At 48.8% G+C, this 26,871-nt stretch overlaps 10 protein-coding genes across 10 annotated transcripts; 5 read left to right on the top strand and 5 right to left on the bottom strand.

The window, feature by feature from the left end:
• Positions 1-498: 498 nt before the first annotated feature.
• Positions 499-3,461, top strand: FOBCDRAFT_244246 (major facilitator superfamily domain-containing protein; the record flags this gene model as incomplete). The annotated part of the gene is made up of 8 exons (XM_059610596.1): positions 499-694; positions 751-1,010; positions 1,307-1,464; positions 1,707-2,094; positions 2,156-2,224; positions 2,255-2,422; positions 2,482-3,137; positions 3,248-3,461. 8 exons carry the CDS (start codon positions 499-501, stop codon positions 3,459-3,461), a joined length of 2,109 nt encoding a protein of 702 aa, XP_059467937.1.
• Positions 3,462-3,631: 170 nt separating this feature from the next.
• On the bottom strand, positions 3,632-6,279 carry FOBCDRAFT_323542 (uncharacterized protein). The gene is made up of 6 exons (XM_031191233.3): positions 5,788-6,279; positions 5,460-5,730; positions 5,131-5,347; positions 4,772-5,074; positions 4,002-4,706; positions 3,632-3,941 (listed from the first exon to the last, which is right to left on the bottom strand). The coding sequence occupies exons 1-6, from the start codon at positions 6,098-6,100 to the stop codon at positions 3,822-3,824; spliced, it is 1,929 nt and encodes a 642-aa protein (XP_031032464.2). The 5' UTR covers positions 6,101-6,279; the 3' UTR covers positions 3,632-3,821.
• Positions 6,280-6,901: 622 nt separating this feature from the next.
• FOBCDRAFT_232397 (uncharacterized protein) lies at positions 6,902-9,589 on the top strand. The gene has a single exon (XM_031191232.3). It carries the CDS (start codon positions 7,014-7,016, stop codon positions 9,513-9,515), a length of 2,502 nt encoding a protein of 833 aa, XP_031032463.2. The 5' UTR covers positions 6,902-7,013; the 3' UTR covers positions 9,516-9,589.
• A 127-nt stretch (positions 9,590-9,716) lies between these two features.
• On the bottom strand, positions 9,717-11,738 carry FOBCDRAFT_253439 (uncharacterized protein; the record flags this gene model as incomplete). Its single annotated transcript, XM_031191230.2, has 2 exons — positions 9,717-10,930; positions 10,982-11,738. The coding sequence occupies 2 exons, from the start codon at positions 11,736-11,738 to the stop codon at positions 9,717-9,719; spliced, it is 1,971 nt and encodes a 656-aa protein (XP_031032461.2).
• A 714-nt stretch (positions 11,739-12,452) lies between these two features.
• FOBCDRAFT_190735 (major facilitator superfamily domain-containing protein) lies at positions 12,453-14,776 on the bottom strand. Its single transcript, XM_031191229.3, has 3 exons — positions 14,360-14,776; positions 13,095-14,310; positions 12,453-13,041 (listed from the first exon to the last, which is right to left on the bottom strand). Exons 1-3 carry the CDS (start codon positions 14,610-14,612, stop codon positions 12,732-12,734), a joined length of 1,779 nt encoding a protein of 592 aa, XP_031032460.2. The 5' UTR covers positions 14,613-14,776; the 3' UTR covers positions 12,453-12,731.
• Positions 14,777-15,881: 1,105 nt separating this feature from the next.
• On the top strand, positions 15,882-17,636 carry FOBCDRAFT_190731 (glycosyl hydrolase; the record flags this gene model as incomplete). The annotated part of the gene is made up of 1 exon (XM_031191228.3): positions 15,882-17,636. One exon carries the CDS (start codon positions 15,882-15,884, stop codon positions 17,604-17,606), a length of 1,725 nt encoding a protein of 574 aa, XP_031032459.2. The 3' UTR covers positions 17,607-17,636.
• A 646-nt stretch (positions 17,637-18,282) lies between these two features.
• On the top strand, positions 18,283-19,709 carry FOBCDRAFT_190729 (uncharacterized protein; the record flags this gene model as incomplete). The annotated part of the gene is made up of 4 exons (XM_031191227.3): positions 18,283-19,156; positions 19,218-19,422; positions 19,560-19,601; positions 19,666-19,709. The coding sequence occupies exons 1-4, from the start codon at positions 18,323-18,325 to the stop codon at positions 19,707-19,709; spliced, it is 1,125 nt and encodes a 374-aa protein (XP_031032458.3). The 5' UTR covers positions 18,283-18,322.
• Positions 19,710-20,045: 336 nt separating this feature from the next.
• Positions 20,046-21,091, top strand: FOBCDRAFT_232393 (flavo protein-like protein). Its single transcript, XM_031191226.3, has one exon. The coding sequence runs from the start codon at positions 20,121-20,123 to the stop codon at positions 20,982-20,984; it is 864 nt and encodes a 287-aa protein (XP_031032457.3). The 5' UTR covers positions 20,046-20,120; the 3' UTR covers positions 20,985-21,091.
• Positions 21,092-22,563, bottom strand: FOBCDRAFT_232392 (chaperonin 10-like protein). The gene has a single exon (XM_059609896.1). It carries the CDS (start codon positions 22,232-22,234, stop codon positions 21,113-21,115), a length of 1,122 nt encoding a protein of 373 aa, XP_059467936.1. The 5' UTR covers positions 22,235-22,563; the 3' UTR covers positions 21,092-21,112.
• Positions 22,564-22,610: 47 nt separating this feature from the next.
• On the bottom strand, positions 22,611-26,157 carry FOBCDRAFT_244237 (pectin lyase fold/virulence factor; the record flags this gene model as incomplete). The annotated part of the gene is made up of 4 exons (XM_031191224.3): positions 22,611-22,944; positions 22,995-24,549; positions 24,612-24,714; positions 25,075-26,157. 4 exons carry the CDS (start codon positions 26,155-26,157, stop codon positions 22,611-22,613), a joined length of 3,075 nt encoding a protein of 1,024 aa, XP_031032455.3.
• Positions 26,158-26,871: the final 714 nt, after the last annotated feature.

The raw sequence follows: 26,871 nt of genomic DNA, 5'->3' as shown, positions 1-26,871 counted from the left end.
TATTTGAATGAAACTGATACCAATAGTTTAGCAGGAGATTTTATCCATAAAGAAACTCTCTTTACCGCCTCACGTGTCGCATTGAGGCTCCTCCGCTTTTGTCAGCACACAACAAGCGGTCTTATCGCAACACCGAAAGACCGGCCACTTCGGGCGATGAAGTTTTGTAGTGAACTGGATTCTCCTCGGGCTAACTTCCAACTTCAGGCCGATATCTATCCATGTAGCTAGTCTTGCATTTGTCAGCCATCAAATTATCCTCGTCTTCCTTGTTGCGGACGGTGACCAATTTTCTCCGGCTGGGGCTAACCTCACGAGCGTTTCTAGAATCCGATCTCGCACCATTTCTTTTGAGTGTGCTCGTTCATAGAGACTGGTATAAATGACGAGTTGTTCTTCTGTTTAAGAGACGACCTCGCCTCGTGCATTGCAGCTGAAAATTAGTAGTCATCACAACCCAGTCACTCTCTTTCGACCTTCTTGCTTCGCTCTACAAGCATGTTGATTTCTGCCTTTTTTGTCATCGCCAGCAGCATTGGGGCCGCTACAGCGACCCCTGAGGCTCCAACTCTCACGTACCTCTTCCGTATGAACCTCACTCTCAGTTCAACCATCAACACCGGTCCAGGTCCAGCAGGAACCAGATTGGCCATTCCCATAACTGGTGGCAGCTTGTCGGGCCCCAAAGGCGAAGGTACAAGCAGACCGAACAATACGTTTAGATGGTGAATACCAGCTGACTGTTCACAGGAACAGTCCTCCCTATTGGAGCCGATTTCGGTGCAATCGATGCTTTGGGGAATTTCAACGTTGACGCGCATTCTGTGGTACAGATGGATGACGGATCCTATGTTTACAGTCACTCAGCTGGCCCTTTGATCTCGGGAACTACTGCCTTGGATAGAGTCAAGTTTGAGACTGGAAGCAGCAAGTACTCTTGGCTTAACGAGATTCTCGCTGTAGCTGTGACTGATTTCCCGGGTCCCTGGGTATCCCTTGATGTTTGGCAGGTGAAGCCCCCTAGCTCATAAATGGGCTGGAACTCGTTTTGCATTAGATCTAATGTTAGACGGGAGGTCTGCTTTGGTTCAAGAAAACATTTCAATTCGAAACAGTTGTATCCAGTACTTGGATAAACTACATTAAATAAGATATTTATTTGTTAAATGCTGCTGTTATATACATCTATTATCTTAGTCTTTAAAGTTTCCTTTTACACATGAGCTAGGATTTATTAACTAAGACATTACCATATAAAATCTTACAAGTAAAATGATAAATGAATGAATTAAATGATTTGATGAAGCTACGCCGGGCTCAATGGCTTCTTCGTGGAGGGGCATGTTCTTGTGGATCCATCGGGCGGATCGCGGCCCGCCGGTTTTATGCTCAAGACCGGTCGGACCAACCACGGCCCAGCGATAATACCGTTCAGACCGGCCGCTCGCGGACCGGACTCTCTCGGTAGGCGGCCACGACCGAACCAGCATGCTGACTAAATCGGCGTGTCTCCAGGTATAATGCTTTGTTAGATCGTCTTCAGACACATCCGAAGTTCGATTTCAACATGATTTCCTGACCCCACCCCCAACCCGTACCGTTGCTTTATAATAGTGACACCTATCTACTTCCTGAGTCCTAAACATTGACGGTGCCTTCAATACCACTAAGCTCACGGTAGTAACTCTCTGTTCTGTAAAAGCCAGAAGCCCTGTCCTTCGACCTCTCTGGGCCATGGCGTCCCACGCCCGAGCCACTACGTCTCCCTCTTCTATCTCCGAAGGCGGTTCCACGAACGAGCAGAAACAGGACTCTAGCCCTTCCTCTGACAACGTCATGGGTGCCGATCCTAATCGAGCAATCACCGGACGGGATCCCAACAGCAAAATCGTCGGCTGGAACGGTCCAGATGATCCAGATAATCCCAAGAACTGGCCGAATCGGAGAAAATGGATGATCACAGTCTCGTTAGGCATGCTGACATGGGTTGTGACCTTCGCAAGCAGCATATTTAGCACGGCAACTCGGCCTGCTGCAAAGGAGTTCGGCGTCTCAATAGAAGTCATGACTCTGGGTACAAGCTTGTTTGTCCTAGTACGTTCGCTATCGCTAGCGACATCTTTAACACTCCGACTTGTGGCTAATCCACCTCTAGGGTTTCGCCTTTGGTCCCCTGATATTTGGGCCCGTGTCAGAGGTATACGGCCGTAAATACCCACTCTTTGTTGGGTATTTCGTCTTTGCACTATTCTAGATCCCCGTGGCCACCGCCGAGAATGTTCAAACTATCCTTGTCTGTCGATTTCTGAGTGGCCTGTTTGGTTCATCTCCTCTCAGCGTTGTTGGCGGCGCACTTGTCGACCTTTGGCCACCTGTCGAGCTCGGCATTGCCATGAGCATTTTCGCGGGCGCGAATTTCGTCGTAAGTGCGATTTCTTCGTTGGATATCAGTGACATCGACACTCATTTCGATGACTGCAGGGCCCTGTTGCCGGTCCTATTATGGGTGGGTTCATCACCCAAAGTTCACTCGGCTGGCGGTGGACGGCGTACATCACGGCTATTATGGCAGCTTTATTCGGGCCCATAGCTTTCATCACGGTTCCTGAGACCTTAGAGTCTACACTTCTGGCTCGGAAAGCTCGTTCAGTCCGCCTATCAACCCGAGACTGGGCCATCCATGCCGTTGCGGAAGAAAGGCCGGTTGATATCCACGAAATGGCAAACCGAATCCTAGTCCGGCCACTCGCCATGCTAGTCCTCGAGCCCGTGATTATCCTCGTCACGCTTTACATGTCCTTCGTATACGGCCTCATCTACCTATGCTTCGAAGCATATCCAGTGTCCTTCCAAGAGGACCGGGGCTGGAACAGTGGTGTGGGATCTCTCCCATTCCTAGCTATAATACTCGGCGTTGTCATTGGAGTCATATTCATTGTCATCTTCTCCAAAACCCGGCTTACACGCATAATCAAGGCCAAGGGTCATCTGCCACCTGAGCAACGGCTCCTACCGATGATGGTTGGCGGGGCATGTTTTCCTATTGGGCTTCTCTGGTTCGCATGGACTTCCGACCCTAACATCTTGTGGGTGCCACAAGCTTTAGCTGGAATTCCGCTCGGAGTGGGTATCATGCTGTAGGTGTTTTCGATCGTGCAGGTTCGCAGAGCAACTGCTGACTTGCTCGTAGTATCTTTCTCCAAGGTCAAACCTACATCATAGATAATTATCGAATGAATGCAAACAGTGCCCTCGCTGCCAATGCTGTAGTACGGGCACTGTTCGGCGCAGGATTTCCAATGTTTGCGGCCGCCATGTACAAAAGGCTGGGGGTTGATTGGGCCACCAGTGTTCTTGGCTTTATAGCAGTTGGGCTTTTCCCAGTTCCAATACTCTTTTATGTCTTTGGCGAGAGAATTAGAAAGCTTAGCCGATACGCACCAAGCGGTGGTCCCCCATGATAGACGCCGGCTGGGGCAATGGCTAGTAACTCTCACTTGAGTTCGGGCCTTATCAATACATTTCTGGGCTTGAAGAATGTTCTCTTGATAGACAATCTGACTTTCGAAGGATTAGCTTTGAATTCCATCCATAGAACGGTTAGAGTTCAGCTCCATACTCGTATCATAGTATTTCTTCTACTATTGATTTTGGCCTTTCAAACCATTATCACCGAACAAGCGCAGTCCTTATATCATAGGAGTATGGCATTCTCTATACAGTAAATATTACAATCCAGCGCTGGGTCTCAACAACCGGCACACTCTCAATGCTTGGGCCACAGCGGACACCCACACGCCATAATATTATCCCCTTCTTGGTTAGATCGAGTAGTCATCTGACTTGGTGGGAAGAATCGAACAGAAAGTGATGTGTGATGAGGCCTTGTCTTGTTTGGCAAGAATGGGTATCGATACAGATGTTGGCGGAAGTTCTTGTACCTAAACTCACGTTGTTAGCAACTTCCAATTGATAGATGGCCATTGCGTGACCGTTCTTACTCTGTCTATAGTCCTCGAATCCATTCCGACGTGCTTCATCCCTGAAGCAAGCTGAATTGCTAACGAACGTGAGAATAGGTCTTTCTCGCCAGCTTGGGCCATTGCATTCAGAATGTAATGGAGATGTTGTTCATTCTTCAGATATTTGGTTTCCATGTAGTCTTCTAGAAAGATCAAGGCCGCAAGATACGCCGAAAATACCAAGAAATGATCAGCCATAGCGCCCTTGGCGTCGTCAGTCGACTTGAGAGCGTTCAGTATTTGCTCTGCCGAAGGTAGAAGCCGAAGCCTGCTATTTGCAAACAAGTCTGCGGCTAGGCCGAACTCTCTTATCTTTGCCAATGCCGCTCTATGTATGCATATAACGGAGGTGTGAATACCCACATTGACGACGACGGCATTCCGGTTCTGCCCGTACTGTGGGAGGCGGAGGTTTTCTGGGAGGTACAAAATCATATTAGATAGGTCAGCGTCAATCCCCCGCTGTCGAATCCAGTATGGCCCATTCGCAATGTCCTCGATGCCATCATTTGGGAGGGACCGGAATGTGTGCTCTAGAGTTCTGTGGAACGTATGGGCGGTAAGCACCTTACCAGCGAAAGGAGAATAGAGAGTGCCCCCTTGAAGGGCAGCGATAAGAAAGGGTGTCGCTTCATTAGTGCCCATATCGAATGCATCGTCAGAGGCAGGTAATCGGGTTTCGATCTGTATGCAGTTGATACATCAGCCCTTTGGTTTCTCAAGCTTCTCCATTCCAATGATCTACTCACATCCTTCTCATTGACTAGAGCGGGCCAACCCGTGATACCACTCACGAACCGATCGGAACAGAATATTACCCACCAGGTTCTCCTCCGCTCTTCAACCTCAAAGAAGTCTCCAGGTGGAGGGAGCGGTGGGTCCGTTGGTTGTTTTGGGCTATCAAGACGATGCAGCCCAAGCATCTGGGCGATCCGGACACTTTTAGATAGACTGACAGACGCCCGAGAGAAGAGGAGTTGGTGGGACTCATAGGCGGCGAGTAAGCACCAACATTGCGTATGAGCTATGGTGGTAAAGTATTCTCCTTGGCCCTGACCAAAAGCGTTATGATTGTTGGCTCCTCATGCGTTTCGGTTCATGCACTCACTTTCATCTCATCTGCCTCTGCATACCGCCTAGACCGCTGATAGAATGGCATTGCGAGGTGTGCGAACTCCTGACGCGTTGCTGCGGCCAGAGCCAAGACCGCATATTGTAAAGACATGGGTGGACGCATATGGGCAGGGCAATGAAGAGATGTCACATAGCGTGTTCGGTGTAACATTGGGAGATCTTGCTTCAGTTCGTCGAAATACAAAGCAACCCTATAAACCCTGGATTAGCATAGTCGGGCGCATGTAGAAGCGATAAATGACGGTAGTAATAGCGTAGCATAGAGGGGGTTAGGGAACGAAGTCGGAGGCGGTCACGGCTTACAGTCGTTCGGTCAAGTGGCTGGGCGGAAGCTGCTCAAACTGGCCAATTCCAATCAATTCTTGCATCATGAATGGGTCTTCTTGGGACGACGCGGCAGTTGGTTGCATTACGGGAATTCCATTGGACGCGGGCCCGTAGGAAGTTGACTGGTTGATATTGGCTGCATCCTGGTTCCAGCCCATATCAAGTCCGGCTTCATCACCAAGGGATATGGGCTCACTCAGTAAGATGTCTGGTAGGCCGCTCTGCGTAATTATCTCTTCTAGTCGAGCTTCAAGAAAAGGGTTAGTTGACCCCGGCCATTGGAAAGAACGCAAGGGTCACCAACCTACTCGGGTCTCCAACGTGGCAGCAGGGTTTGTCTTCCGAACGAGTCGCCTCTGTCGCGAGTTTGGAAACACGCATTCATCTCCAAGTCGCACGCATCGACTGCAGTTGGGCTTCAATCGATCGCATTTCGCCTTTCGAGCCCGGCACTGGAAGCAAGAGAGCGTGGTGGTGATGATGCTGATGCGCCGACTGGTCTGTTCGTTCTCTCGTTCTTCTTCCCACGTTGAGCCTTGGCTGCTCGCTCCGGTTGAATGCATATACTCATTGCTGTTTGATGATGAGCCAGCCCTGGAGGGGATCTCGTGCGCCATATCGGCTGCTCGGCAAGGCAGTCGAGTTGTGACAAACACGATGCCAGTGCGGGATAAAACAAGCCGAGCAAGCCGGGAAGCAGATTGAGGTTGAAGATTGAAGAAAAGAGATAGCTTTCATCAACGTAATGAGGTTTCTAATACCACAAGGGCTGCCCGATGTTCATGCATTACTCATCAAATGAAAATGAACACTCACCCGCGCGGGTATTACTCAGCCGAAAATGATGTCGTTTGTCCATACATAGCAAGCGGGGAACATGGAGTGATTGTCATTCCTTTCTCCCGCTTCTATCGCTTGAAAGCTAAGAAATCGGTATGGTTTACAAGGAGAGGGATGTCCAACGCATTGCATGGAGCTCCAGCCTCGTCTTCCAGACAAACAAAATAAACACGTTCAGCTGCAAGAAGTTTCATTGAGCCTCAGTCGACGAAGATAGGGAAGAACGCCACTTTTCTGACGGCGATTTTATTCAAAGTAAGCTTAAATCTAAGCTCAAACCTATGATGATTATGATGATAACGAGTCTTTAAACCTATTCTTATGGTAGTTTTGTAAGAAAAAAGATCCCTACCCTGTAGAAATGTCCTGAGTGTCGGCGATTTCTTCTTTCAGTTTGCCTTGTAGCCGACGCCAAGAACGACGCTTCAGCTAGGATCCGCAGCCCTGTCACTTTAGCTCCCCAAGCTCACTACTCGTTGGCTGATTTCTATGATCCTAGCCAGCATTGAGGCACAGATCCTTGTATGATGCCTAAATCGTTCCATATTTAACACGAGGGCAACCAACGAGAATCTAGATTGTCCTCGTGTAAAATTAGACCGGCCGCTGATGACGGAAACATAAACACCTCATTCCCGGCCCCAATGGTTCCCTCTTGTTCTTGGACGCCATTCCATTCACTCTTTTGCCATGGCGACGTTTAGTTTATTACATGCCGCTCTTTTTTTCTGGGTGGCTCTGGTAGCTGCCCAGAGTTCCAGCCTCGAGGCTCTTAAGCATAAGGGCTGTTATCGGGCAAGATCGCGGAATTTTGTTGTTGGTGGATTTTCACGAAACGAGGTTCAGCGCCAGAAGTGTGTCGATACATGTACCCGGCGCGGTCAGCAATGGATTGCGTTCGATTCTGTCAACTGCTTCTGCAGTAATGCCGCACCTCCGAGTTATCATCAGGTCGATAATAACCGCTGTAATGCGCAGTGTGTTGGTATTTTGAATGGTGACTGCGTCAAGCAGCCAAGAAACCATGCCTTTGGGAAGGAGGACGAACTTTTCGCCGTTTTCTCCATTCCTTCTATGGCCAATGACGAAACAAATGCACTGCCATCGCATCACAGGCAGGGACCATCTATTCAGAAAACCGAACCTAAGCAACTCGCGACAAACCGTGGCAAGGTTGGCAAGATCACGGCGCAGGGATGCTATCATGTTACGATGCGCCCAACATTCCGTAAGAGGATGCTGATTCGCGACGATGACACCCGCCGCGACTGCGCTAAGGCATGCGCTGAGGATGGAAAACCTCTTGCTTTCATCAGTGGAAACGCGTGCTACTGCGGTAGAAGGTATCCCCGACCAGACTCTGTTGTCGGAGCCTACAAATGTTACATGCCTTGCCTGAGCGACGACGACGATCGATGCCAGCGCGCAACTCAGTACAACCCAGTTCGCCACAGTCCTTATATCGCTGTTTACGACACTGGCCTTGGCGTTGATGTTGAGATCCACGATCCTTTCACTACATCGCAAAACGCCGAGGAGACATCTACGAAGCATACTGAGCCGAATGGGCATCCCGGACAAGCTTGCTACAAAACAGTGCCCACAGATACCGTCTCCAAACCGTTTGCGCGCAATAGTCCTATGCTATGCCACCGCTTCTGTCAGCGAGAGGGTCGTATGTATGCGTTCACCCTGGATCAGATCTGCCACTGCAGCAATGAGTATCCCGATAAGAAGGATGAACTTCCTGATTCTCAGTGTAATGTTCAGTGTCCCGGAACAAATCTTTTCAACTGCGGTGGCGACAATGTCGCTTTCAGTGTTTACAACCTCGGCCCCGAGAGGAGACCTGTCATCGAGCCTAAGCCTATAAGACAGATTGAGCGATGCTTCTACGATATCCCCATGACTGCAAGCCGCATACCTCTAGACCCAGGCGCAATTTCAAAGCTCCCCTCATCCTGCATCGACTCGTGCAAAGCCGCAGGACAAGGTGTTGCATTCATCAAAGGCTCGCAATGTCACTGTTCCCAAGGCTATCCTCGCTCTAGCTCCACAACAGACCTTCGTGAATGTCAGATCCCTTGCGCTGGCGACTCTCAGTATTCTTGTGGAGGCCACGGTGGTACTGCAGATACTTTTTCGGCATATAGGACTGGCTATGCTGGTGGGAGATACCGCATCCAACAAGAATCCAATAACGGGGGCAATATACAGAAGCCTTATGAGGAGCCGAGCTTAGGCTATGTCACATCACATGGCTGCTACAATATGCAGTCTGCTACCTTGACACACAAGAAGCTTGAGAGCATGAACAACCTTGAACAATGCGCTCGCTATTGTCAGCGCGAGGATAAGCCTGTCGCTGCTGTTCAGCGTGGCTGGTGCTTATGCTCTGATACGTACCCTGCGAAGAGCGCACGGGTCGATGATGCCCAGTGTGCGAACTGGTGTCCCGGTTGGTCTCGTGAAGCTTGTGGTGGGAGAAGAGCTTGGAGTGTTGTGAACACAGGAATTGCCACTAAAGTGGTGGATGATGAGCTCAAGATTGAGGAAGTCGAGCGACCCGTTCAGGTTTCGAAACGCCCAACGGAGATGGGACTGTCCAAGCTGAAACCCCATGGCTGTTTCACCCTTCCAGGCTTCACCTCTTCGTATCCTCCACGGGTCAGGATCACAGGACCTTATCGAAGCTCCAACGGAGATTCTTGCAACCGTCAGTGTACTATCAAGGGATATTCCGTTGCACTTCGCCATGGATCTAGATGCTTCTGTTCCAATAAGCTTCCAGATGAATCTGCGCGAATTAACGACGATAAATGTTGGTTTACGTCCATTTTTGATACACGCGAGCAGTGTGGCGGACCAGATGATGCTTATTCTGTGTACCGTCTTGGTTCTAACTGGCCTGATCCTGAGGAAAAGGAGGTTCCCAAGGGCGATAACCCCAGTAACTTCCCTGTGAAAAGACCACAGTGTCTGCATCATGGCATGGAGCGCATCTATGAGACTTCATCGTGGGCTATCACCAAGATTGGTGAGTTTGCTCAGAACGTTCGAGACGGATTGGCTGGATTCCTCGACAAGGCTCAGGATGTTTTTGATGCCTGTCTTTGGAGGGTTATGGTTGCCTTCTCAGATGTTATGTATAGTTTGGGATGGAGATCGAGCTCAGGTGATGTTGATCTATAGAATATAGCTATATATAATTTCTTATGTGGTTTCACACAGATCTCAACAGTTCATACACATGATGCATTTCTGCTTTTCCTGGGCGTGACTTGCGTTGTTAAAGTGTAAACGCTGAGTGCAATGCAAAAATGAATGACATTATTCTATGTTAAAACTAAGTACATAAAGATGCGAAATGCAGTAGATGGTGCTATATCCCCCTTACGGTGGCACATAAACAACTCTCTCATCGCCTCCTATAGTGAAGAAGAGAACCGTGTATCCATCTGGCACTGCATCTTCCATATCGTAAGAGAATTGCTCAGACTTTGCATCAACAAGATTCTGTACAGCTATAGTGGCTGATTTTCCTCCATTTGACTGGAAGTAACGCATGAAAACTGACTCGGGGTTTGAAAGATCGTAAGCCCTGACAATAACCATGAAGTGGGTGACAACATCATCCTCATCCACAACACACCAGTCGATATTGACAGCGCGATAATCAGCATCATCGTAAACTCTGTACGTGATTTCGTAACCAGAATTACCTTTAATGCGCAAGTTATCCCAGTAGGCCGCAATGGCCACTGATGGCAAGCCATTATCCGGAAATGGATTGTTGGAGGATTGTGCGATGGAGTTGTCAAACAAGCTTATCAGTCCATTGACACCAATGTAGATGGTTTCGCTGGACTCGGTGTATATCCCCACCGGGAATGGAAGAGTAAGCTCTTCAACTCCATTGTCGTTATCTTGATCACCGCTAAAAAGGACTGTTGGGTTGATGAGGTAAGACTCGCAAGCCCGAGATGGTGGACTAGTGGTAGTGGTGGTCTCGGCAGCTGTGGTTGTCGTGGAGACGTCAGTTGTTATGTCTGAAGTGCTAGCGGACTCCAACGTTGTCGTTGTGCTCGTGACCTCTGAGTCGGCGATGCTATTAGTACCGGAAGAGCTGATACTGGGCCCAAGGCTAGTAGTGTCTGTGACTGGCCTTGTCGAAGTTGCAGCCTCCGCGACGCTCGATGATGCATCATCAGAGGTAAGTTGAGATTGTGTAGATGGCGTGTCAGTGGGTAAAATATCATCTGTCGTTGCTTTTTCTGAAGGTGTAAATGTAACACCAGGTATGTTTGTAAAAGAAAGGTCTTCGGACGTCTCAATTGATACTGTAGGGAACGCATTGGTTGAAGTATTAGAAAAGCGAAAAGAACTTGTTTGCGCAGGTCGCGTCTGCGTAGGTTCCAGAGACGGAGAAATAAGTGTCGTAAAGTCCCCGAACGACGTGGCGTCAGAGGGATCATTAGAAACAGCAGTAATAGCTGTACTAAAATGAATGGATGTGACCACAGAGTCCACTGTAGGTTGCAGGGTCTGGAGATCAGTGGACATAGGCGCAGCGCTTACAGACGTTTGCCCATCTTCGCACTCATCGACTATTGTCAAGAGTTAGCTTCTGATGATACTCAAAACACATAGCAACATACCTCCAACAACAGATAGCCTGACTGATACGCAGCCAGGTGGTGATGATGCAAATGTAATGTATACCTGACCAGTTCCTGGGCTCTGACAGAAGCCTGCTTCGCCGTTGGGCAGGTCAGGGCTGCGAAATCGTAGGAATCCACCATCACCAGCAAATGTGGTAGCAACAGCCCCGCGAGGTGGTGTCGTCTGTTGACCGCGCAATTCCTTAAAGTCTTCGCCGTTGTAGTAAATAGGTCTCCGGCCGTCAAGAAGGCGTCCGCCAGAGAGGCTAAACGCAGAAGCATCTTGGCATATCTCCGAGGTAGAGCCTACAAAGCCTCCAAGCGCTCTCTTGAGTCGCCTCCGTCTTGAGCTATCAGTGTCTGGGACGATGCGGAAGACAACGAGCTGGTCATCAGGCTCGGGCGCTGTCGTGGGATCGGAGTCCGCTGTATTCGTACCGGTCGTGACCGAGGTTGTGATAAACTGATTGGAGTCACCAGATAGAGACTTGGAAGGTTGAAGAGCCTCGGTCAGTTCGAGGGATGGATTAATCCCGGACTCTAATGTGGTAGAAGCTGTCAAGGCAGCATCAAAAGTCTGCGATGAGCCGTTCGCGCCATCTGTAGGCACAGAACCTGTGGCGTTCGACGAAATAGGGACGAGATATGTTGATAAGTACGTTACACAGACTGTATCTGGTTCTTTGACAACATGTTGAGCACCAGTTTGTGTGATGAGACCTGACAGCAGTAACGAAATGAGTCGTTTGGACATTCTGCTGGGTACCAAGACAAGCAGCTTACCGACAGAGGGTGAAAGAGGCGAGACATCATATTTAATTGCTTTTCTCGAATATCCACTATCAAGGGAGAATTGTCTCCGGCCTGTGATGTGAGGAATGGAAACATTTGGTAGCTCAGGAGTTGAGAGTCGCTAGTCGGTATGTATAGCTGCAAGGGAGCAACCACTGTCAATGTCTCAGCTTGGGCCCGACTTAAACTAGGGAGCGTTATGGATTGCATCTCGATAAAAATATGCTTGTATATCCAGTGAGACATCGCCTTGTAATTATTACTGGTTATTAAACGGGACTCTTTGTGATGCTTCCAAGCTCATCCGCCGTACCTCACTCCCTACATGTATTTTAAAGATCCAAATGCGTCGAAGTCTATCACAAAGCGTGCAAACTGAGGCATTCCTTGCTGGCCATTCGCTTTGAATTGAAGCTCCACATGCTGATCTGACTTGCTGCATGCTGTCGTAGGGGAAATGCTAAGGCTGGACATTTGCGTGTCTCGAGAGAGCTTCGGGGCGACGTTTGGCGCGTGGATCTGAACCGAACCGTGCTCACGTCGTTGTCATCAATTGGGAACGGGGATTATTGATCTAAATATCCTAATATGCATAGTTTCCCTGGTTCTCATGTTTATACAGCATCTCGCAGGATTGAGTCCCGATTGGCAGGCATGAGTTACATGACCAACAGCATCAGTGAGAATGGTAAATTAATTAACATGAATATCTATAGCCCAGCCAACTCCTGCGTCATTTATTTTTTCATATCTTTATAAATTCGGTTAGTGAGAACTCAAGGTGATACGCCCATCCAATAACTTTTAATCCCATCCTACACTTCCATGAACACATAATTCATAAAAGACAACGACTTGGACGCTTCCAACAGGATAGAAATGTAATGCAACCTTGCGAAACGATTTCCAAATTCCCTCACAAAACCTCTTTCATAGTCCTCTGCCATCCTTAGACTCAGTGACCAGTTCCATACCCATTCTGAGCATCCGACAGGAGTCGTTCTCTCTCACCATCGGCCTCCATCTCAACCTTCTTCTCGACAAAGACTCTGCCCTTGACAGTGATGAAGACGGTCAAAATGAGACCTACAAGAGCTCCGACGGCACCCAAGGTCGCGTTGACAGGCGTTGGGTCATCGTGCAATGGGCCATGAGTGAGTGCATCGAGTCCCGACTGAATGAGCTGCGTGATTCCAGAGATGCAAGTGATCGTTCCGTAAATGCGCCCGAACGTAGCGAAACCGAAGACTTTAGTTGCGTAGTCACTAGGATGCAGGTCAGTAACTAGAATTGGTGAAGTAATTGAAAGGGTACTTACGAGACTGCAGAATAGTAAAGAGGACGGAAAAAGACAAAAGCAACGACTGTGAAGTATCCAGCTACCATGTTCGGAATACAGTTCAGGACGCCAATGATGATGATAAATACCGTCAAAACAGAAAAGGTAGTGGGAACACTCAGGTTATTGAGCAAAATTCCAATGAATGGCGTCGCAGCAACGCCTCCGATGGGCAGAGCAGCATCGAAGAACTCATTGATGCGCTCAGCGGCCTTGTCAGAGCCCAACATGTATCGGTACTGCGATCTGACACCAGCGATGAAGTAGTTCATGCGAATCATCTGAAGGATCGTCAAGACAAGAATGAGGATGAACCAAGGCGTCATCATCTGCTTGTGAGCTGGCATTCCGTGGAGAACACCCCAGACCCCGCTGGCTTCTTGTCGGCCTTCCTCTTCTTTGACGCGTTCGCCTCGTTCTTGACTATCGCCAGCGAGTTCCTCAATCTTCTCAAGCTTGGCTTTTCTCTGGTCGGCTCGAGCGCTTCGTACGCGTGTCAATTCGTTTGTATCGTCGATCTCTTCGTCCGATTCGTGAACATCGCGGGTGCGGTCTTGAGCGTGCTCGATCTTCTTCTCGAGTTGAGGGAGGGTATGGTACGAGTGGGCCGGCATCCAGAGAAATTCAGCGAGGAAAATGGCTACTGGAACGGAAATGTAGCCGTAGAAGAACTTGTCAAGTGAAAATGATCCACCGGATGCTTCATAAGCCATGCGATAGAACAAAAACACTGCAGCCGAGGCATCAAACGCGCCGGTGACGAGCGCGACGATCAGCCCAGAATATTTTGGAAACGCGTTCGCGAGCTGGAAACTGGAAACGAAGATAAAGGTACCACCGAAAGCGAGAAGAATGTTGCCTAGGAGATATCCATGGAAGCCGGGATGCGAGAATGAGATGGCCATCATCAACGAACCGAGAGTGAGCAGAACACTCGAGACCAGCCAACATACTCGTCGACCGTAGCGATCGAGCACAGCGCCAGCGAAAAGAGAAGACACATTGGCGGAGATTGACGCTGAGATGAACAAAAGGTTCAATCGCATGTCTTGCTCAGCGCATGGGATCCTGTAATCCACCACCGGGCAGAGTTCGGAATAGATGCCCTCGTTGATGAGAATTGGCTTGAGGGCAGCGAAACCGAAGACAATACCTGCTGCGAACCAACAAGCAATTATACCAGTCGCGACCTGAACTGCGCGAAGTTAGCGATGCCTCTCAATTGGGCCAACTGATTGACTCACCATAGCGCTTGAGGTTGGAGACCTTGTAAGCCGCAATGTTTGGCAATTTCTTAGCAATCTCGACAGGCGCAAAACTCAATCGACGCCATTCTGATCGATCACCGCTTTGATCGCATTCATCACCAGGAGCGAGAATATTTCCCGTACCAAAGCCAGGAGAAACATTCGGATGACTCGGACCTTCGTAGTTGGGATTCGCTGGGCCTTCGTAGTCGAAGCCCTCAGTCTGGGTTACATGCTGAGCGAGAGACATTTGCGCGTGCGTCAAAAAAGCCACTACCCAAGCACAAAGTAAACAAAACAAAAAAAAAAATTTGTAGAACACGAATTGGGTTGATAAATAGGTAATTAAATCCGAAAGAGTATTATTTATTTCCAGACTCCTAAGAAAATGCGGTCAGGATCAGGACGTTTCGGTGACTTTCTTCCGTGTACCGTTGCAGGTGACGTCAACCAGATCTCATTGTCAGAGCATGTCGTTATCGGATGATAAGACTATTCTAGTCTTGGGGATACAAGCGAGGGTATTCGCAGACTGTGAGACCGTGGAATCGCATCGAATTAGGGAGCCTCAGGCATTTGTTCTTTGACACGACACGCAATTCCATGTTGCTTGCTGTTGCTTGCCGATGCGAAGTTTCGCGAAACTTCCCCGCCAGGGTCACTACAGGGGCCATCCTACCATTGATGTTACCCTACACCAGCCGCATCATGTCGATCGGCGCGATTGAGCAATCAATTGCTAGATCTGAATGGTCAATCAAATTAAAGGCATCTGTAGCTAAGTGGGTGTTTTTGTGCAGTCTGCAAACCTCCAAATCGTTGCCTTGGGCGACTGGTAAAGGATGATGCGCATAACGGTAAGCTTTTGAGGGCGCGCGACAATCCCCGTCTTTTATGTGAAAGGTTATCGCTAGCAAAATTTGTGTGGAGAGATGGATGCCTGCCAGACCTAAAGTAGCCGTGTCTCGTTGGTGCACTTTAACAGTTAACACTGAACATTAAGTAAGAGATTCTCAACTTTTTTATTCAAGCTTTTCAATGAAAGCGATCGCTAGAAATTGAAGGTATTATACAGCTTCACCCTTCACCATTGGCTGAAGCGGTTTTCTTTGAAGTCTTGAAATGAATTCTTTCATTACTAACAATATGCGATTAGCCTAAATGGCTTACATCGTTTTCTTCATGACGATGTAGTTTATTTTCTGAGTCGTTGAATCAGCCTATTTAATGGAATTGGCAAGGTTGAGTTGCATCAAGACCCCTCATTCTGCAGGTTCAAGGCGCTCTTCGACAAGATCGTCATGCTAGTAACAAGGGTCAAAATCTAGCGCTCGAATCGGCATTATCAATCGTGACAAATTTGTTTCCGGGGATTGTAATTCAGCCGTTTTCTCCCCCGCATTTGCCTGAATCTCTCTCCTGATCGACGGCTCGAACATGGATATATAATGAGGAGAAGCTCTCGCGATTGAAGTGATGTCTGATGTAACTAGGACGATATCAGTTGTGTAGTTTCAAAATGCGCTTCTCTTGGTTATGGTGCCCACTTCTTGCGCTGGGAAGTGCTCTTCCTGAAAAGAAGACGGATGTTTCGACTTACACCAACCCGGTGCTTCCAGGATGGCACTCAGACCCATCATGCATCCAGAGAGATGGCCTCTTTCTCTGTGTTACTTCAACTTTCATCTCGTTCCCAGGTCTTCCCGTTTATGCTTCAAGAGACCTAGTCAACTGGCGTCTTATCAGCCATGTTTGGAACCGTGAGAAACAGCTCCCAGGCATCAGCTGGAAGACTGTTGGACAGCAGCAGGGGATGTACGCACCAACCATTCGATACCATAAGGGAACATACTACGTCATTTGCGAGTACCTAGGCGTTGGAGATATCATTGGTGTCATCTTCAAGACCACTAACCCCTGGGACGAAAGTAGCTGGAGTGACCCTGTTACCTTCAAGCCAACTCACATTGACCCCGATCTATTCTGGGACGACGATGGAAAGGTTTATTGTGCTACCCATGGCATCACTCTGCAGGAGCTTGATCTGGAAACAGGAAAGCTTAGCCCCGAGCTCAACATTTGGAACGGCACAGGCGGCGTATGGCCCGAGGGACCCCATATCTACAAGCGCGACGGTTACTACTATCTCATGATCGCCGAGGGTGGAACTGCTGAAGACCATGCTATCACCATCGCTCGAGCCCGCAAGATCACCGGTCCATATGAAGCATACAAGAACAACCCGATCTTGACCAACCGCGGAACATCTGAGTACTTCCAGACCGTCGGTCACGGTGACCTGTTCCAAGATACCAAGGGCAACTGGTGGGGTCTTTGTCTGGCTACTCGCATCACAGCGTCTGGAGTTTCACCCATGGGCCGTGAAGCCGTTCTCTTCAATGGCACATGGAACAAGGGCGAATGGCCCAAGTTGCAACCAGTTCGAGGCCGCATGCCTGGAAACCTTCTCCCAAAGCCGACGCGAAACGTTCCTGGAGATGGACCCTTCAACGCCGACCCAGATAACTACAACCTGAAGAAGGCTAAAAAAATTCCACCTCACTTTGTTCATCACCGCGTCCCCAGAGAGGGTGCTTTCTCTCTGTCTGCCCAGGGTCTGCATATCGTGCCGAGTCGCAATAACGTTACCGGTAGCCTTCTAGCTGGAGACGAGATTGAGCTCTCAGGACAGCGGGGCTTGGCCTTCATTGGTCGTCGACAAACTCACACTCTCTTCAAGTATAGTGTCGATATCGACTTTAAGCCCAAGTCAGATGACCAGGAGGCTGGTATCACCGTTTTCCGAACGCAGCTCGATCATATTGACCTTGGCATTGTTCGTCTCCCGACCAAGCAAGGTAGCAACAAGAAGTCCAAGCTCGCGTTCAGATTCCGAGCCACTGGAGCTCAGAATGTTCCTGCACCAAAGGTAGTACCGGTCCCCGATGGCTGGGAGAAGGGTGTAATTACTCTACATATTGAGGCAGCAAACGCGACGCACTACAACCTTGGAGCATCAAGCCGCGGAGGTAAGACTCTCAACATCGCGACAGCATCGGCAAGTCTCGTTAGTGGAGGTATGGGTCAATTTGTCGGCAGCTTGCTTGGGCCTTATGCTACCTGCAACGGCAAAGGATCTGGGGTGGACTGTCCTAAGGGAGGCGATGTCTATGTGAGCCAATGGACCTACAAGCCAGTGGCCCAAGAGATTGACCATGGCGTTTTTGTCAAACCAGAATTGTAGTTTACCAATACAGCCTGCCCTTTGAGACAACGTTGTCAGTCGAGATGCATTTGAAGCTGGCCAACTGGTTGTGCTATTATTAGTGACACGTGTGACGGGAACCAATCTCACTGGAGGGATTATCCCTAGCTTCCGTGTGGCCCCTCTCCACTCAGATCTAGGATGCAAGGGCGATGAACGGTTATTGCAATGCCGATTTAACGGGGTAAAAAAATCGCCGAATGTTGACGTAAAAAGACACAAAGAATTTTTTTTCTTTGCGGCAGCTAAACTGATTGAATGAAGTTTCTGGCTTTTTTGCTCTTCAACAGGGGCAGCGCCGCCCAAAAAGCTGACAACTCTCATGGTCATATGGTGTTGATGGTGAAAAAGCTAATTCCTTCGTCCACGTCAACCACTGAGCTTATCACAATGTACCTTTCTTACAGTGACATAATGTCGAACCTCAAAATACATACCGCCTTTCTGATACAGTGATACAGCAATTGGCTTTAAGCCGCAAAAGGTTACGCCGAAATGATACCCTTATCTCAGTGGCGATGGTGTCTTAGTGGCCTCCTCATCTAACCGTATTCGATCATTCCGAGGGTCCAGAACACAAATGCTCAGTAGCGACTTTGCCTGCAAATTCTTTTCCCATTCATTTTAATTCTCATATTTCTTATCCGTCACCCTCTAAACACTTTATCTTTCAACCAGCTCTTTATCCAGCAACAATGGAGTTCCAAAAACCCCGATTGCCGCCAAAGGCACCAAGAAGTACACTAAAACCTTCCAATGTCGTCACTCACGATCTGGAATTTTACGTACATCCGAATCTGGTTCCTGACCAAGACCCCTGCAAGGGCAGATTACTTCGAGCCGCGGGTCCTATTCGAGAAGGAACCGTTCTTCTCGTAGACACACCATATGCTATCGTCCCTTCTGTGACGTCCAACGAACCGCTTATATGCAGCAATTTGTCGTGCTCTTGCCGTGTCCCGCAGAATGGTCGCGCCGTCCGCTGTGAGCATGCTTGTTCCAAGGATGTTGTCTGGTGTAATGTCGCATGCCGAGCGACGGATAAGGCCCGACATGACTTTGAGTGCTCTTGGTTGAAGAAACACGCAGAACCACTTCGCCAAAAAGAGGGCGAGTACAATTTCGCTACGGTCTGGCATGTTGTTCGTCTGCTTGCCACGTGGAATGCCGAGTCACACAGCGGTAACGCCCTTGTACAACAGCGGCATCCATGGGAGGCCCATTTCCTACGTGGCTGGAAAGCTGTGGACATGTGTTGTGCATACCTTGACTCGTGGCCCGAGGTGCAGATTATACATTGGAAACGATTGGTCCATGAGTACCTGAGTGATGCGACTGTTCTACCGCCCCTGCTAAGTGCCGAACAAATCCTTTTGCTATTATGCAAGGAAGAGACCAATACCTTTGGACTGTATCCGAGGGCCACCGGCTCTCAGCCCGTGAACGACAATGCTGCGCCAAGAGGTGAATCTTACGGAATGGCCCTGTATCCCCGTGCTGCGCAGTTCAACCATTCTTGCCTACCAAATGTGAGCGAATGAAGATTATTATGAAAAGCCCCCGTGAATGTGCTACTGACAGTTCTCATAGGTCACTCATAAACCCGACGGACAAGCGCGAATGGTCTATACAGCAGCTCGCGACATCTCAAAGGGCGAAGAATGCATGATTACCTACTTTGATCTTACAACACATAAAGACCTCACAAGTAGACAAAATCATACACAAGAGCAGTTTCAGTTCAAATGCACTTGCGAGAGATGTCTGAAGGAAGAAGCAGAGGAGAATATTGAGTGTATGGACTCATTACCATTTGGTTTTTGAGAGGACGTGCATGGAAAGGCGTTTGGGATCTGGGAAATGATTGGACAGCAGAACACGACGTCAGGAAATCCCAATAAATTTTGTATCAAAGTATGATACGTCATACAGTTCAAGAGCTGGAACTCAAGCTTGAATCCTGTCCCATTAGCTGTGTGTTCTGTTTCAGCCCTATATGCCCTTCAATGACTAAGGCTAGGTTTAGATATCATTGTAGCAGCTACGACCTCGGACAATGAAGGAACCCCGATGCGAAAATGAACGAAAATGGATCAATTAATCATCAGCTGGGTCAAGGTTCCAGCCTGCGCTTTGATTCGTTGCGGAGTATGTTTCGTGGGGTGGCGGAGCGGACCAAATGGTGTGATAACGTTATCTCAGCATTTCGGGCGAAGAACGGATGAGAATAAGAGAAAAGCCTATCGTACTCCAGCTTTAAAAGCCCAGTACCCATAATCAAGTATCCCAGTAGTAACGTGGGGAATCAGCTGGCTAAGACCATGATCGACTTCTAGCTGGTCAACCACAGAATGTCGGGCGTGAAGTTGGGCCGTCCGAGCCATGACAGGCTGAACTTAACCCGATCGGACTTGATTTTGATCCGATCATGCCATGATAGTTTTCTTGGCAGAAGATCTTTCGACTATAGTGGAGCAAGTCGTTTGTATATAAATGCCCGCCAGGAAGACAGCATTGAGCCCTAAGCACGAAGCATACCATCTTCTCATCAACATGAAGGTTCTCGTCGTCCTTGCCCACCCCGAGCCCCAGTCTTTCAATGGCTCTCTCTTCCAAATGTCCGTTAACGAACTTGAAGCTCAGGGCCACCAAGTACAAACCTCAGACTTATACTCAATGAAATGGAAATCCGAGATCGATCGTACAGACTTTCCTAATCTCTCAACCGATGCCCGTCTCAAAGTTGCATACGCATCGAGGGATTCATACAAAACAGGAAATCTTACAGAAGACGTCAAGACCGAACAAGAAAAGCTGCTCTGGGCTGACATGGTCCTGATTCACTTTCCCCTCTGGTGGTATACCATGCCTGCTATTCTCAAAGGCTGGGTCGAGAGAGTGTTCTCCATGGGCTTCACATATGGAGTTGGCGAGCATAGCGAGAAGCATTATGGCGATAGATATGGCGAAGGAGTGTTTGCCGGGAAGCGAGCGATGCTTGTCGTTACTATCGGGGGTCGTGAAGAGCACTACTCGGCTCGCGGAATTGCTGGACATATTGACGACTTACTCTACCCCATCAACCATGGCGTGCTGTACTACCCCGGATTCCAGGTTCTTCCATCTCATGTCGTCTATCAAACGGACAGGCTAGATCAGGCTGGTTTCGAGAAGGAGGCAGAGACGCTCCGTGAAAAGCTGAGGCATTTGGATACCATAGAGCCTATACCTTACAGGCCGCAAAATGGCGGTGACTATGAGATGCCGACCTTGACTCTCAAACCCGGTCTGGAGGGGAAGAACGCTACGGGGTTCTCAATCCATATTCGCGACAGCGGAGCAGCTGAGGGCAAGTGATGGGAAGTCTGGGTTTACTCAGAACAAGACAGATACAGGAGATAGATAAGCAATGGAATAAGAAAAGGAGATATCGATGATAATAGAAGCTACTTGAAAGTCTCAATCGAGCCCGAAATGGCTTTCGTCTAGGGGTAGAGCAAGACCTGCTGGCCCCAAGCCGAAGCCGTCTCTGCAACGGTGACCGCATTTTCCCATTCTTCCATAGAGAAGCCCTTCTCTACAATCTCATGCCCAGCTTCCTTGCCCAGTTTGATAACTCCCGTTTCAATCATCTTGACCAAAGATACCAACTCCTGGCGCGTATACATGAACTGCGCTTTGATCGTGATGTTGCGAACCATGAGGCTAGCATAGTTGATCTTAATATCGAACATCATTCCTAGAAAGACGACACGGCCGAAAGACGTAAGCGAGTTGATGGAGATGTTGAGGTGATGATGTGAAGCTGTCGCTGCAGGCGGAGAAACGTCGATGTAAGCATCAGCGCCTCCGGGTACAAGTGCGCCAATGGCCTCGGCATCCTTCTTCTCATCGCCAGTGAGCTCAACAGCAGTAACACGATGGTAACGAGAAGTGAGAGGTTTCAGTTTAGATGCTGAGCGCGAAAGTGCAATCACACGACAGCCGATCTGGGCAGCCAACTCAACTACAGCACCCGAAAAGTGACCTGTAGCTGGAGCAACGATAACAGTCTCGCCAGCTTGGAGATTGGCGGCTCTGATACCGCCGTATGCGACCGAGAGGCGCTGGATGTAGCTCAGGTCTCCACAGGAGTAACCCATCTCATTGATGAGAATCTTTTCATTCAGAGGAATGATATTCTCCGTGGCAACAACAGCGACATCTCTCCAGAAGCCCTTCCAGAGGTTGAACAGCTTCAAGTCAGCTTCAGGGCCACCACCATCATGAATACCGAGCAGGACTCGGGTGTTAGGATCATCTCTTGCCGTGATGAAGTTGTTCATGTAGACAAGCTGACCAGGTTTGAGAGCGACAGCATCAGGCCCTACGGATACGATGCGCCCAACACCACCGTCTCCGGGGTTATATGGGGGCTTGAAGGAAAGAGGACTGTTGCCTCTGAAACCCTCGCGTTGGTGAGGGCGTACGGGAGTGCTGAGTACACGAACAAAGACTGAGCCAGGAGGGACTGTTTTGGGAAGCGGAGTCTTCTCGAGCTTGAGAGGCTCGTTGAAAGCGGTCAGTACGAGTGAGGTTGAGAACTCGGGAATAGCTTGGTCGCCCATTTTAACGATGTGTTGGTGATAGATGTTTGGGTTGGAATGTGGAATGAGTCCCCGGCCGGATGCAGGCACTCTTCTTATAGCCGTCCCCGGCGTTGATCAGCTTCCGGTTTGAGGTTTTCAAGACTCAAAGAACCTCTTATCAAAGCATCATCTTGACGAATATCGACTGTTGGGCGTCTTGGCGCAGCGTCGGATTTGAAGTCGGACATGTCAATTACCCAAAACGGTAACAATTAGAACCGACAACTCCGAAACCCCACTATATCTCGCCATTCACGCAGAACAAGAAACCAGTACAGCCCTAAACGCCGATGATTGGCTCTTCAGTGATTGACCTGTCAAATTCCTCATAGTCAATCAACAAGTTCATCGAGCCCTAGGTCTCGTCAGTGGCGTGTCTCCGTATGTGGAAATGTGCACAAACCGAATCCGACATGGTAGTGGTGTTCCACGGGTAGTTGTCGAATTCACAGGCATCATCGCCTCTTGGTCCGTAAGTCCCAAAAGTTTGTAGTAAAGCACTTTCTTGGCTTGAGTCAGAGATGTTTGGGTATATAGGATGCTCAATTGAGGTTGACGAATGGATGTCTGCCAGAATGACCTGAAGCAGTCGCGAACTTTCAAGGGCGTATGAAGAGACACATGATCTCGTAGGCCACAGCTGTGCTGCCGTTTCGAGTGTATGGATGATATAGCCCTTTTGGCTTTGCCTGCAATACTTCAGTCAAGGCATTTGGTACCCGCTTAAATGCAGACTTACGGTAAGTTGGGGCAACCGAAGAACTCCAGTGGTGCCATTATCATTGTTATAAAGAAGTCATTGACGGGTAAGTTAGCCTTGACTTGTGGATCGTTATAGAGTCTTCCCCCTCTCTGCATCTCTTGATCAACCTCTATGTATACTTCAATAGATCTTAGTGCATTCTTGCGAGACATGTCAAGCGCAGTTTCGCAATATCTATTCTCAAGGCTCATGATATTGAGGAATGGACGATATATGAGTGCGATTCCTGTGTTGTAGATGAGCTGAAATAAGATACGTTGTAAAGCGGTGAAAGTAGTATTTGTCAGGCAAGCATCCTTGATGGAATGCACGCGGAGGCAGAGTGGAATCGATCTGTACCATGCCTCAAGCTGCGATTTGAGGAAAAGGGCGTCCGTATAGTTGCAGGTCTTGAAACCAAGGGCGTGGCGAATGATGTTTCTCAGAATTGGCAATAGTCGGGACATGTATACGCAGGGGAGCGCAGCATTGGCCTCTGTCACTGGACTAGCGAAGATGACTTTGGTTTCTTCATCAAACTCGTCATCTGTGACGTTTGTTGGATGGCCGACAGAGTACGTATCTTCGTGTATCAGTGGCGGTAGTCCATGCTCAAGAGATAGCAAGACGTCGTAGTACTGGAGATAATACCAAATGCGCCGTCTCATTTCGACTTGAAAGGGTGTCAGAGCCTGTAAGTAGTCGCCTCCATCCACATGATAACACCGTTGTTGCGCGATACGAACAGTCAAAGCATGAAGCTGGGACAGATTGATGTCCCTGTCCTCTTGATGGAAACATCGTGCATGAAGATGCATAGCCAAGGCTTCAACAGAGAATTCAGTCGCGGTGCTGTACTGACCGGATATAAGACATCGGGCTGACATGGAAATAAATGCTGAAGATTGGTGATGGTTTCCCCTGCCATCAGGCATGATGGCACCAACCGCGAGGACTGAGAATAGGATACTTGCCCACAGAAGGTTCGCAGATTCAGGGTTGTTCCAAAAGGCTTCGTACTGTCTGCGGAATTGGTGGATATGAATGAATGGTACAGCAATATGTCTTGCGTTGAGGTATGTCAAGACAATATTGTCAGAATCCTGGCGGGATGGCAAAGCCGCCAGAACATCTTCTAAGGTAGCTTTGGCGAGAGATCCAAATACGATGTCTGGAGGTTGGTCCACTTGCGGAGCCGTCACAGCCCTGTAATTGATAGCCTGCCGAATGCGATCCACACCCGCGGCTAGGTTTTCGCAGGATGTTGCTACTTGGTCCTGGTTAGGCTGACTGAGGAGACTCTGGAGGAGGCTCTGCATCTGCCTAAGCTCATCCTGGACTCGACTATCAACACGATTGGCCAGCGAAGCGGCGGGCGGTCGCGAAGTTGGATCTAGGTGACATGAATTCTGGACACCACGCTTCTGACATGGACCGCATGGTTGTTGTCGGTCGCATTTCTGCTTGCGCGCACGACACGTTGAGCATGATACAGCGGGTCTGTTCCGCTTGATCCGTGGAGTTTGGGATACTCGGAACTTGGTGATATGACCTGCCAGACTCTGATTTGTCATTTTTTCCCCCTCGAATCGATTGGGTCGGGTTAGGCAGTACCAAGGTTGCGGTAGACCAGAGAGATCATAAAATCGTCAAAGTTGGTTTCTGGGGGGAATATCACCTCGTCTGCTCGTGCTTCACTGGGTGGTGGGGTTTTTGGCTAATCCATGCTCTCTGATTGGCTGTGATAATGCACTAAACTGCTTAGAGAAAATGGAGATGATACCCAAGAAAACTTCCATAGGACCGCATATTCTAAGTATTGGAAAGATTTAAGTAAATTTAGTAAAGATGAATGGGCCTTTAGGCCAGTCGACACCCTAAGTTTAGGTCAGAAGTTTTCTTGCTCCCTGAGGAATGCGGATCCATCAGAATGTATGTCCTAAGGAGCCTTGCAGGTAATACCCAAAACATCAGAGCTAATGTTCTCACACAAAAACTGCCCAGCACCAGTTCCAGATTTAACAGTCCAGTTCGTAAACTCAACATCGCAATTCTTTCCCTCAACAGGGCAGTATACATGGCCGGTAGTAGGCGCATACTTGGTACTAGTCTTGCCCGAGAAGTTCCTGACGTAAATCTCAGACACCTGCGCAGTACTTGGATGCTGTTTACAATAAGACTCGTCTTCGTTGTAGCAAGCATCAAACTCGAATGCAGCACCGCAGTTGTCGACGATAACACCGTCCCAGGTAACGTTACGGACAACAGCAGTTCCGTGATCAGGACCACCGGGGTAAATCTTGATACCAGCCGCTTTCGTAGCGCCTTTCATGGTGGCATTTCTCACATAGACGTTGGCGACTGTATCAGTGTTTGTCTTGCCCAGAGAACCGACTGATAGACCGTGGGATCCCTGACAGGTTATGTCAGTGATGGTGACCTGATCACAGCCTGCTTTGAATGCAACGCAATCATCCTCATTCTGGATAAAGATGTTCGAAAGGGTCGTGTACTTGGATGCTCCAATATCGAACCCATCGGTGTTCTTCGGTGGGTAGCTTGACTTGCTGATGGCGGTCAAATCCATGTTGAGGAACTTGACCCTCTCGCTGTTGGAACCGATATCAACAAAGACGTTCTGAGCGTTCTTCATAAGAAAGCCGTTGACTTCAACATCAGTAGACCCCTCAACGGCGAACATAACAGGCCTCTTCAAATCACCAACTGATCCAAAGCGATCCCACGCAGCTTGTCCATTACCATCAATCTCCCCGGTACCAGCAGGACTATGAAACTTAAGCCCGTTAATGCCGCGGACGTCAATTTGAGTACGAGAGTTGTTCCAAAACGTGTAATCATCCGAGAGTTTAAGTCGGCCGTCGAGTTGGATTTCGCAGTTGGTGCAGCCGGTAAGACTGAGTTTGGTTCTGATCATGTAGGTAGTGTCTTTGGGGAACACGATGACTCCACCATTGCCGCATTGCTTTAGCGCTGCGACGATGGTGGGGACATCGTCTGTTGAAGCTGAGCCGGCTGATTTGGGAGTACAAGTCGCTCGCTTGTGATGTGCGAGAGAATGGTCGTGTAAGGTTGGAGTGCCCGCGACTCTCTGGGCAAGGAGTGAAAGAAGAGGAGCGAAGAAGACTGATTGGAAGAGCATCGTTGTAGTAGTAGTCAGATGCTGCGGTCTATGCTTCTGCAAATGTTTCGTCTTGTGCGATATCCGTCATTTAAATACACATCTCACACCAAGACTCCTTGATAAGCAGTTCATTGGTGAAATAGAAAATACTACCCGATAATTTCATCCTACCCATTTCATGAGTATAGCTGAAACCCTTAATCTGTCTATGGACGATCTGAGTTCGTATCACCTGCTCAAAATCAACTATAGAACCGTTTCAACAAATTATCCACCAATCAACCACTCCGGCAGTTTGAAAATACGACCCCTCGTTTGCTAACCAAACACATCGAACCAAAATGGACTCTAGCGTCCCTGGAAATTGGGAAGGGTTGTAGATTCGCCCAGTTTAGATGGGTAAATAACCTGAGCCCTGTCACCTTGAGCTGAGCCCGAGTAAATCTCCGACTTGGGTAAACGAATACCCGCCAAGTCACCGCATCCTACCCTACTTCTCGAGTTTCAGTGACAATCAGATAATCGATTAATTGAGTGGATTGCAGCGTTTTCTAAGGTAGATCGAAGTCTAATTGTCAATAGTCAAGATCATCAAGTTTCTTAGTTTAGCACATCCACGCATTTAGCCTAATACCCCAAAGTCAACCCCAAACTGCCCCCAACTTTAACCTCACACTAGACCCCAGGTTTCCTGTTTCGATCTCTTGCTTGGCCAATTTGGAATGGTTTCTG

Source organism: Fusarium oxysporum, chromosome X, assembly GCF_013085055.1.
Source record: "Fusarium oxysporum Fo47 chromosome X, complete sequence".
Lineage (NCBI taxonomy): Eukaryota > Fungi > Ascomycota > Sordariomycetes > Hypocreales > Nectriaceae > Fusarium > Fusarium oxysporum.
This window is presented reverse-complemented; position numbering and strand designations above follow the sequence as displayed.

Coding starts and splice junctions, on each gene's coding strand:
- FOBCDRAFT_323542 (XM_031191233.3), bottom strand. CDS start 6,100: ATGGCGCACGAGATCCCCTCCAGGGCTGGCTCATCATCAAACAGCAAT. Junction 5,348..5,459: donor AGCCACTTGACCGAACGACT/GTAAGCCGTGAC, acceptor CAGGGTTTATAG/GGTTGCTTTGTATTTCGACG. Junction 5,075..5,130: donor CAGAGGCAGATGAGATGAAA/GTGAGTGCATGA, acceptor GCTTTTGGTCAG/GGCCAAGGAGAATACTTTAC.
- FOBCDRAFT_232397 (XM_031191232.3), top strand. CDS start 7,014: ATGGCGACGTTTAGTTTATTACATGCCGCTCTTTTTTTCTGGGTGGCT.
- FOBCDRAFT_190735 (XM_031191229.3), bottom strand. CDS start 14,612: ATGTCTCTCGCTCAGCATGTAACCCAGACTGAGGGCTTCGACTACGAA. Junction 14,311..14,359: donor CTCCAACCTCAAGCGCTATG/GTGAGTCAATCA, acceptor AACTTCGCGCAG/TTCAGGTCGCGACTGGTATA. Junction 13,042..13,094: donor CTTTACTATTCTGCAGTCTC/GTAAGTACCCTT, acceptor CCTGCATCCTAG/TGACTACGCAACTAAAGTCT.
- FOBCDRAFT_232393 (XM_031191226.3), top strand. CDS start 20,121: ATGCCCGCCAGGAAGACAGCATTGAGCCCTAAGCACGAAGCATACCAT.
- FOBCDRAFT_232392 (XM_059609896.1), bottom strand. CDS start 22,234: ATGGGCGACCAAGCTATTCCCGAGTTCTCAACCTCACTCGTACTGACC.